Source organism: Aquarana catesbeiana, linkage group LG03 (assembly GCF_042186555.1).
Source record: "Aquarana catesbeiana isolate 2022-GZ linkage group LG03, ASM4218655v1, whole genome shotgun sequence".
NCBI classification, from domain to species: Eukaryota; Metazoa; Chordata; class Amphibia; order Anura; family Ranidae; genus Aquarana; species Aquarana catesbeiana.
Window position 1 is genome coordinate 68564222 of NC_133326.1, and position 10760 is coordinate 68574981.

The 10760-nt window shown below is 40.0% G+C and overlaps 1 protein-coding gene across 1 annotated transcript in view; it reads right to left on the reverse strand.

Moving 5' to 3' along the window:
• The window catches only part of SLC12A1 (solute carrier family 12 member 1), a 199763-nt gene extending 194789 nt beyond the window's left edge, over window positions 1-4974 (reverse strand). Inside the window, exon 1 of the mRNA XM_073618670.1 lies at window positions 4570-4974. Coding sequence (XP_073474771.1) covers window positions 4570-4974 — 405 coding nt within the window. The remainder of the gene's footprint in view (window positions 1-4569) is intronic.
• Window positions 4975-10760: the final 5786 nt, after the last annotated feature.

The following is a 10760-nucleotide window of genomic DNA, read 5'->3' on the forward strand; positions in this document are numbered from 1 at the left end:
GTGCCGACCTTTGGATATGCTTTGGATAAAGGCCCTGGCTGGGTATTTAGCCGCAGGCTCCTTAACCGGTTCCCGACCGGCTCCTGTAGATATACGTCGGCAGAATGACACGGCTGCACAAAGTAAAGTACCCGTATGTTACTTTGAAGTTGCCGCCGTGTGCACGCGCGCGATCTCCGTGAGTCGGGTCGCGGGTCCCGCGGACTCGATCGCCGCGGGCATACCCACGATCGCCTCACGGAGAGGACGAACGGGGAGATGCCGTGGTAAACAGCATCTCCCCATTCTGCCTAGTGACAGTGTCACTCAATCTCTGCTCCCTGTCATCGGAGCAGAGATCAGTGACATCACACACACAGCCCATCCCCCCTACAGTTAGAATCACTCCCCTAGGAAACACTTAACCCCTCCCCGCCCCCTAGTGGTTAACCTCTTCACTGCCAGTGTCATTTACACAGGAATCAGTGCATTTTTATAGCACTGATTGCTGTATAAATGACAATGGTCCCAAAAATGTGTCAAAAATGTCCGATGTGTCTGCCATAATGTCGCAGTCACAATAAAAATCGCTGATCGCCACCAAAACTAGTAAAAAAAAAAAAATTATTAATAAAAATGCCATAAAACTATCCCCTATTTTGTAAACGCTATAACTTTTGCGCAAACCAATCAATAAATGCTTATTGCGATTTTTTTTTACCAAAAATATGTAGAAGAATACGTATCGGCCTAAACTGAGGAAAAAAAATGATTTTGAATATATTTTTGGGGGATATTTATTATAGCAAAAAAAATAAATAAAAATAATGCGTTTTTTTCAAAATTGTCGCTCTTATTTTGTTTATAGCGCAAAAAATAAAAATCACAGAGGTGATCAAATACCACCAAAAGAAAGCTCTATTTGTGGGGAAAAAAAGACGTCAATTTTGTTTCGGAGCCACGTCGCACGACCGCACAATTGTCAGTTAAAGCGACGCAGTGCCGAATCGCAAAAAGTGCTCTGGTCAGGAAGGGAGTAAATCCTTCCGGGGCTGAAGTGGTTAAAGGTTGCCTTCTGGTAAGCGCACAATCTATGTGGTGAAGGTGCACTGTCGTCAAGAGGTGTTATTTTTTAGCACTCACTTTATGTGCTATTTATGGACTGTTCTTTACTACTTGAGTCATTTTTACACAACCATTGATTGACCGCTGCTACTTTGTATTATTGATCTGTTTCTGTGTGTATCTCACGATTCTAGCAACTGCTTTTTTTACATTTCATTTATATATATGTTCTTTAGTGCGGTATGTTTTTATTATTTTTTTTTAGTGAATGGCCGCGTGTCTTTTTAAATTCCCTTTTCGCGAAAGAGTTTTATCCCTATTGTGGGGGTCACCAGTATGGTATTTGTACATTGAAATCATATCCCCTCTCAAGTATCTGATTTCCAGAAAGAATAAGTTCAATGCTCGCAGTCTTTCCCCGTAGCTGAGATCCTCCAGACCCTTTATTAGCTTTGTTGCCCTTCTCTGGACTCTCTCCAGTTCCAGCACATCCTTCCTGAGGACTGGTGCCCAGAACTGGACAGCATACTCCAGGTGCAATAGATACAGTTTTCAGAATTTTTTCATCTTCAATATTTTTTGGAGTCTATGGACTGTCACTTAAGCACTTTAGTGTTGCTATCTTGAACTTTGCACATTTTGTTGCTTGTTTTGCACACAAAAAAAGTTTGTATTTGCACTTTTCTTTTATTTGCACAATTGTATACATTCATCTAATTAGGTCTTGTTTCAAGAAGGTATAAGTGAAGCATTATTATTTCATGATTTATGGTTACACTATTTTAATTTTTAATTCACATTTTTATGTACCCATATATTGGTGATTTTGGGTAGGTGTTTGGACATGCACTACTCATACTATATCTGACTGTTTGTATTGATATTATCAATAATTGGAGCAGCAGCTGTCCATTAGACCATTTTTAGTTAGCACACGTATCTTTGGTGCTGTTACTTTGATGCACTATTCCTGTACTGATTCTGCCTCCTGAAACTCCTCCTCTCAGCACCTTTGTTGTTCAGAAGGCAGGCTCTGAGAAATGTGAGACACAGCAGTGCTTACCCATAGGGCATAGTGACTACGTGTCACAGATTTCAAGGAGGTAAATGTGCGGGATCTTCACAAAGTAAGTTTACAAACTTCAAGATCATTCAGAGTAATAGGAGTAGGCTAGAAATATTTGTAATACAATGTGGAGATTAATATATGATTTTAACTTTTGATCATAGATACGCTTTAAAACAAATAGGAATGTCTTAGTGGGCTTGGAGTTAAGAGTCGGCCATCTTTATGTATAAGGGCAACGTAACATCCCTGCCCCCTGGGCCACTCTGATGTCCTGTGCAAAAGGCCGCACCGCTTCTGCCAGACGCGGCTTCTAAATGTATAGCCGGCCGCTGTCATAGTTCCTCCTCCTGGAACGGCACTGGACCAGTGTGCTGTCTATTAGAGGAGCTGGTCTAGGAGGCGGGACTTCGTTTGACATATTCATATTCCTATACAAGCCGTGTCTCAGCGGGAGATCCCCGCTCTGTGTCATCTGGCCGGCAGATCCTCCTGATTCCTCCCTGATGCATTGCTGGGCACGTATGGGCAATGATAGGCTGGATTGATGGGCAATGATATGCTGCACTGATGGGCAATGGTAGGCTGCATTGATGAATACTGATATGCTGCACTGATGGCCGATGATATTCTGCACCTATGGGCAATGATATGCTGCACTGATGGGCAATGATATGCTGCACTAATGGCCAATGATATTCTGCATGTATGGGCAATGATATGCTGCACTGATGGGCAATGATAGGCTGCACTGATGGTCACTGATAGGCTGCACTGATGGGCACTGATAGGCTGCACTGATGGACACTGATGAGGCTGCACTGATGGGCACTAATAGGCTGCACTGATGGGCACTGATGCTTTATGTTAATATTGTTAAAGTTGTTGTTAATGTTTATTTTTGGAATTTAATTCTGCATAAATAACAGTGTAATTTCATGAGATAATTTACGAGGGCGGGTTTAGGGACGGGCTTAGGGGCAGGGCAGGGTAGGGGTTAAAATCTGATTAGAAATGGGCAGCACAGTGGTGTATGCGCAGCACAGTGGTGTAGTGGATAGCACTTTCGCCTAGCAGTAAGAAGGGTCGCTGGTTCGAATCCCAACCACGACACTACCTGCCTGGAGTTTGCATATTCTCCCTGTGCCTGCGTGGGTTTCCTCCGGGTACTCCGGTTTCCTCCCACACTCCAAAGACATGATGGTAGGTTAATTGGATCCTGTCTAAATTGTCCCTAGTATGTGGGAATGTGAGTTAGGGACCTTAGATTGTAAGCTTCTTGAGGGTAGGGACTGATGTGAATGTACAATGTATATGTAAAGCGCTGCGTAAATTGATGGCGCTATATAAGTACCTGAAATAAAATAAATAAATTGCTAATCAGACAATGGCATCTTGATCCTTCTATTAAGCTTTTGCATCAGGTTTCTCAAACCCTTGCATGCCTGCGCTTTATATGATTACTAAGCCCCTCCTCTTCATGATATTGTCAAAAAGGGGCAGAGCATAGGTGACCTTAAAATGATGCCACACCCCCCCCAAAAAATGTTCTATAGACACCCATGCTGGTGTAGGTATCTTGGCAGTGACAGGCTGATCTCTCATCACTGCTAGTCTGGAATCTGCCCTTCTGTAGGCTACCAAATACTGCTAATTCTTAGGAGTCTCTGATGGTTATTTTGGGAGAAATGAGAACCTTGAAAAACATTTCACGTTCTTTAGTGCCTGTCCATGTTACAGTGTTTTGGTGTCTCATATATGATCCAGCTATCAAAGATGCAAGTACACTTTATAACAAAAGCTAAAAATGCCAGACGCTCTACTCAATTTATAACGAGTAAAGCTGGCTATATACGTATAGATATATTTTTTTTCAGGCCAAGAGCTGAATAAATGAAATCTAACAGATTCCTTCATCCACACCTGATTGGTTGCAGTAGGTGCTGTTTAGTTTACTGTCCTTCAAACATTAGGGGGGCTAAACTGTGACCACTGGGAGTGGAAATTGCCCCAGAATCAATGTAAACAATGCTGGAGCTTGGTGGTCTCAATTGATTCAGCAATGGCAGCTTCCATACCTTTTTATTACAGGCTAAGTTTTAGCTGAACTTTTGAAGTATAGAATGACATAAACTAAACAGTGCTATTTTTATGGGAAAGGATGAGGTCACACAAGAAGATTTATTCATTTATCATCCCTATGTGGTTCAACAATAATAAGACACACTGCTGCTCTTCAAGCTGTGCTGCTGTGCTGGGCCTATTCAGGTGTCATTTGTGCTCTAACAAACTATTTGAGATAACATAAAAAATCTATTGCCTCCCTTAATAGAAAGTCTCTGGATCCCTTTAATTTGCTAAAAGAGTAATCATTTCGTGTCACTGATCCGCTCTCTGTCCTCTTTTTTAAAAATGAACAACAAAAATAAAACATGAAATGCTTGCTTCACTTAGCTTACCTTTGACAGCTGCTCATGGATTTCTGCCAGGCTTGGACGACTTTTCTTCATCCCCGAGATGCTGCCAGTGTTTCTGTAATAATCAATCTTAGGAACGGCATCCATCGTGTTGTGTCCAAATGTTTTCATGTAGTATGTGTGGCTGTGAGTGTCATAAGGATGGAAACCTACTTCTGTCTTAATGGTGTCTCCATTGTGTAGGATGCTGTTGTACATCTCCCTATTCCCTTGCCCATAATTCATTCTAAGCCCGTTGTCTTCACCAGAAAAAGATGTTTCCTCGTATTGCGGTGGGTCTTTATCTCCTTCACAGACAGGGTTGTCATAGCCCTCATTTACTACATTGACCTGAAAACGTGTCGGGCTAATGGGATCTGTATCTGAAAATGTGTGAGAATTATTCATGGTGAATGACACTGTGGTACTACTATGTTAGAGATATGTAAGATTTGCACTATGCTATTGGTACAGAACTTCCTGTATGATGGTTACAAGGTCATTATAACGCCTTCAGTTCACAACAAAGGTTCCAGGTTGTCTAGACTCCGAACCAACCTAAAGTAAGGAAAAACAGACCTACTGTGAGGACATTTTAAAAATACTGTTGGGCAATTAATATTGACATACATAGAAAGAGTGAGAGAAAAGAACATACAGACAGGCCAGTCAATTCACAGTCTGTCAAATGACGGAGCGATCACAACAACAGACCGGCGTCACGTCCGGTTCCTCCTTCCCCTCTCTGTACTAATTGGTACAGCGTGAGGGGAGAGGGGGGAGAGATCATTTGCAGCAGCGCTGTGGACTGAATGTGTAGTGCCCACAGCACTGCTCAGTGCCCATTCCAGCCACATCCATACTCTGCAATTCTGCAATACTCTGCCCATACTCTGCCATACCCTGAAATACTCTGCAATACTCTGCCGTACCCTGAAAAAGTCTGCAATACTCTGCAATACTCTGCCATACCCTGCAATACTCTGCCATACCCTGAAATATTCTGCAATACTCTTCCATACTCTGCCATACCCTGCAATACTCTGCAATACTCTGCCATATCCTGAAATACTCTGCAATACTCTGCCGTACCCTGAAAAAGTCTCTACCTGTAATGACCTCCATGAGATCCTGAACCTCTTAATTTCCCCTCACTTTTGTATGTTTGGAACGAGCAGAGCGCATTAGTTATGTGCACTGCTATATGCACATGCACATCCCACAGTCCGTAGTCCACCTTGGGAGTGCAAGCATGAGAGAGTAGCTATATCCCTACATACAGTGGGACCATGGAGAATGAACGCAGCCACCCTCAGATCACAACAGCAGCAGCAAAAAAAAAAAGAATTTGGAGGAGGCTATTTTTTTGAGTTAATACATGCTTGAAAAGAATTTTGCTTTTTTAACCGCTTCCCGCTCACCCCAGCATCCCCTTATCAGGGCTCATATGTAGGGGGATGAAAAGGTCTGCCTAGTCATGTGACCACTGTTATTAGCTGTCACAGTGGTCATATGTTTAGGAGCCGGTCCTGCCAGTACCTGATCACTAGAATATACAGAGAGCTGTGTGGTGTGTGGACGTTAAAGCTTTACCACCAAACATATGCATTATGTGGGTGGCAAGAGGTGTTAAAACAGGTTTAGTCTCAGTTTAAAGATAGATAGGTAAATTGATTACTGAGAGAATTACACAGCCCCAAATAGATAGATAGATAGATAGATAGATAGATAGATAGATAGATAGATAGATAGATAGATAGATAGATAGATAGATAGATAGATAGATAGATTATAGATCCATATTATAGATATTATAGATATATTCTACCCTTTTAACCCAGTCTCTTATTGTTGGACTCTCTGCCAACCTTTTGGGATCAGATATTTTGCCGCATTTTTTGGTGTGGTGTTACCATATTCTTGCTTTATTGTAAATTTAGTGTTATGCAATAAATAAGTTCATGGGTCTTTAGGCATACTTGTTACAGTAACTTCCTGTATCTGTTGTATAACCTCCTGCTAAATCTCCTACATTTTTGGACACCATATATGTGCCTTTGTTCGCTCTTATCCGACAACCTCTCCAGAAAAGCGATGATTCCTCTGGTTGATATTTATGTATTTTGGTAGTTGTAACATACCATCTTGACAGGCATTTATTATTAATTTCTATCATGTTTATGTCTATTGCTTAATTTCAGTATTTTCTCTTTCCCTTCCTCAGTCCAGTGTGTACCAATTTTCCTTTTTCATTTTTCCACAAAAGGCGGTACCACTGTCTCAGCCATTATGGTAAGGATCTTATAGATTTAGGAGATACTTTGGTACCACCTGTAGGCTAAGCAATTTTAAACTTTGCTCTGATTGTATTGGTTGTGGTAATGTCCTTAAAGTGTCTTAACTGATAATATTGTCTTTTATCTATCAAAAATTATTCCCTTTTGTGCCTTAATTCCTGAATTGTGCATATTTCTCCTCCTTACATAATATATTTTAATTGTGCATTTTTAGCTTTTATCCATTCTCCAAATATTGTTTCTCTCCCTTGTAAAAAATATTTTTCCCTTGAGGGGTATTAAAGGTGAATTGTATTCCCATTTTACTTGTCTGTGAATCAGGTCCAAATCCTGAATACATTCAATGTCATCACACTTGTGTCCTTAGAAAGATTATGATACAGTTGTGGTACCCAAATCACCTTATCAACAAGTGCCCTACTTAATATGTTTTCAATTTTTAACCATCCTTTTTCCCATAAGTTAAATGTCCAATCTACTATTCATATAGATTGGGATTATAGTACCTTTTAAAATCTGGTACAGCCGTTCCCCCATGTGTTTTGTGTCTCGTTTTTTTATTCTGTCATATATATTTGAGTAGTCCTGAAGTATGCATGTGGCACATATATCGGGAGCATTTGAAACTTATAAAGAAATGTTGGTAAAATTCCCATCTTAACAATATTTATACGTCCTATCCAGGAAGGTGGCCTTTTTAATTTTTTTAATTTTCTCTTTGATCACATTTAATAATGGGATATAATTCGTTTGATATATGTCTTTCAAAGACACTGTTAATTTTATCCCTAAATATTTTCATTATTTCTGCGATGTAAACGGGAACTCCTCTTCTAAATGTTGCTCACCTTTCTTATTTATATTAATGTTTAGAATCTCTGATTTGGAAGGGTTCATTTTTAGATTTGATAATAATACTTCAGCAATTTCATTGTATTTGGTAGTGTTGTTCTAGGACATGAAACATAAAAAAAGATATCATCCACGTATGCCGCCACTTTATGTTCCTCTTCTCCTATCCTTACCCCTTTTATATCTACACTGTTCCAGATAGTACAGTGCCTTGCAAAAGTATTCACCCCCTTGGCTTTTTACCAATTTTGTTACATTACAGCCTTTAGTTCAAAGTTTTTTTAATCTGAATTATATGTGATGGATCAGAACACAATAGTCTAAGTTGGTGAAGTAAAATTAGAAAAATATATACATAAAACTATTTTTCAGAAATAAAAAATTGATAATTGCCATGTGCGTATGTACATGTTATGAAGCCCATAAAAAGCTCTGGCGCAACCAATTACCTTCAGAAGTCACAGAATTGGTGAAATAGTGTCCACCTGTGTGCAATCTAAGTGTGACATGATCTGTCATTACATATACACACCTTTTTGAAAGGCCCCAGAGGCTGCAACACCTAAGCAAGAGGCACCACTAACCAAACACTGCCATGAAGACAAAGGAACTCTCCAAACAAGTAAGGGACAATTTTGTCGAGAAGTACAAGTCAGGGTTAGGTTATAAAAAAATATCCAAATCTTTAATGATCCCTAGGAGCACCATCAAATCTATCATAACCAAATGAAAAGAACATGGCACAACATGGCACAACAGCAAACCTGCCAAGAGATGGCCACACACCAAAACTCACGGACCGGGCAAGGAGGGCATTAATCAGAGAGGCAGCACAGAGACCTAAGGTAACCCTGGAGGGGCTGCAGAGTTCCACAGCAGAGACTAGATTATCTGTACATAGGACGACAATAAGCCGTACGCTCCATAGAGTTGGGCTTTATGGCACAGTGGCCAGAAGAAAGCCATTACTTTCAGCAAAAAACAATATGGCACCTTTTCAATTTGCGAAAAGGCATGTAGGAAACTCTCAAAATGTATGGAGGAAGGTGCTCTGGTCTAATGAGACTAAAATTGAACTTTTTGGCCATCAAAGAAAACGCTATGTCTGGCACAAACCCAACACATCACATCACCCAAAGAACACCATCCCCACAGTGAAACATGGTGGTGGCAGCATCATGATGTGGGGATGTTTTTCATCAGTAGTGACTGGGAAACTGGTCAGAGTTGAGGGAAAGATGGATGGTGCTAAATACAGGGATATTCTTGAGCAAAACCTGTACCACTCTGTGTGTGATTTGAGGCTAGGACGGAGGTTCACCTTCCAGAAGGACAATGACCCCAAACACACTGCTGAAGCAACACCTGAGTGGTTTAGGGGAAACATGTAAATGTGTTGGAATGGCCTAGTCAAAGCCCAGACCTCAATCCAATAGAAAATCTGTGGTTCAGACTTAAAGATTGCTGTTCACAAACGCAAACCATCCAACTTGAAGGAGTTGGAGCAGTTTTGCAAGGAGGAATGGGCAAAAATCTCAGTGGTAACATGTGGCAAGCTCATAGAGACTTATCCAAAGCGACTTGGAGCTGTGATAGCCGCAAAAGGTGGCTCTACAAAGTACTGACTTTAGGGGGGTGAATAGTTATGCACATTGACTTTTTCTGTTATTTTGTCCTATTTGTTGTTAGCTTCACAATAAAAAAAAATCTTCAAAATTGTGGGCATGTTCTGTAAATTAAATGATGCAAATCCTCAAACAATCCATGTTAATTCCAGGCAACAAAACACAAAGAAAGCCAAGGGGGTGAATACTTTTGCAGGGCACTGTAGGTAGAAAAGGTCCTAGTGACAGCATAAACAACCGGGGTGAAAGGAGACACCCCTGCCTTGTACCGTTGAACAGTTTGAAGGGTTGGGACTAGGTCCCAATGATCTTTACTGCTGCCGTTGGATGTTTATATTGAGTTTTTATCCATTGGATCATTTTTGGGCCAATACCTATTTCCTCTAGTGTAGCAATCATGAGTCTATCCTGTCAAATGCTTTCTCAGAATCTATTGATGGGAATAGAAATGGGGACTTGTCTCTGTTTATTTTTTATAAGAAGAGCAGTGTTCTCATCCCATTGTTTCTTCCTTCCCTCCCGGGGATGAACTCTACTTGATCTGTATGTATCCACTCCGACATCAATCCTTCATTCTAGTTGCTAAAATGTTGACATATAACTTTGTATCTGCATTTAAAAGTGATATTGGTCTATAACTAACAGAATGAGTTATTTCTTTATTATCTTTAGGTATTACTGTGATGTAAGCCAGCAGTGATTCTTTACTCATCTCAGTCCCTTCGCCTATAGAATTCAAATATGAACACAATTTTGGTTCTAATCAATTTTGGTTCAACTAATCTTTACATTTTTTATAACTAACAGCAAATCCATTCGGCCCTGGTCTTTTTCCCATAGCTGTATCCTTTAGTGCTATTAAAATGTATTCCTGTTTTATGGGTCTCTCTAAAACTGGCAGTTTTTCCATTAATTTAGGTAGCCTGGCTTCTTTTAAGTTTGCTTTTACCTTTTCCCTTCTTTTTAATTCTTTTGCTTATTCCCCAGTTGATCTTACTGAGTATAATGTACTATATACTATAGTACCCAGATAGCAATATCTGGTGTAGAGTATACCAGTTTTCCTGAGCCATTTTTTTATTTTTTCTATAAAGCTTATCGATTTATTTTTCTTTAATACTCTTTCCAGGTACTTCCCAGGTTTATTTCCCCATTGGTACCTTTCTTTATTCACTCTAGTGAAGGTCCTTCTTGTCTTTTGCTCCATTAACACATTTAACTCATTACTTTTTAGGACTACCCGGTGTTGTACATCTAATTGTTTTTTCTTTTTATGCAGCTGTTCTAACTCATATAATTCCTTTAGTATTGTTTTTATTTTATTCAATCTTTCTTTCTTTTTTTGAGTCTCAATTGATATCAGGATACCCCTGACATAGGCCTTATGGGATAGATAGATAATTTGTATTGTACAAATAAA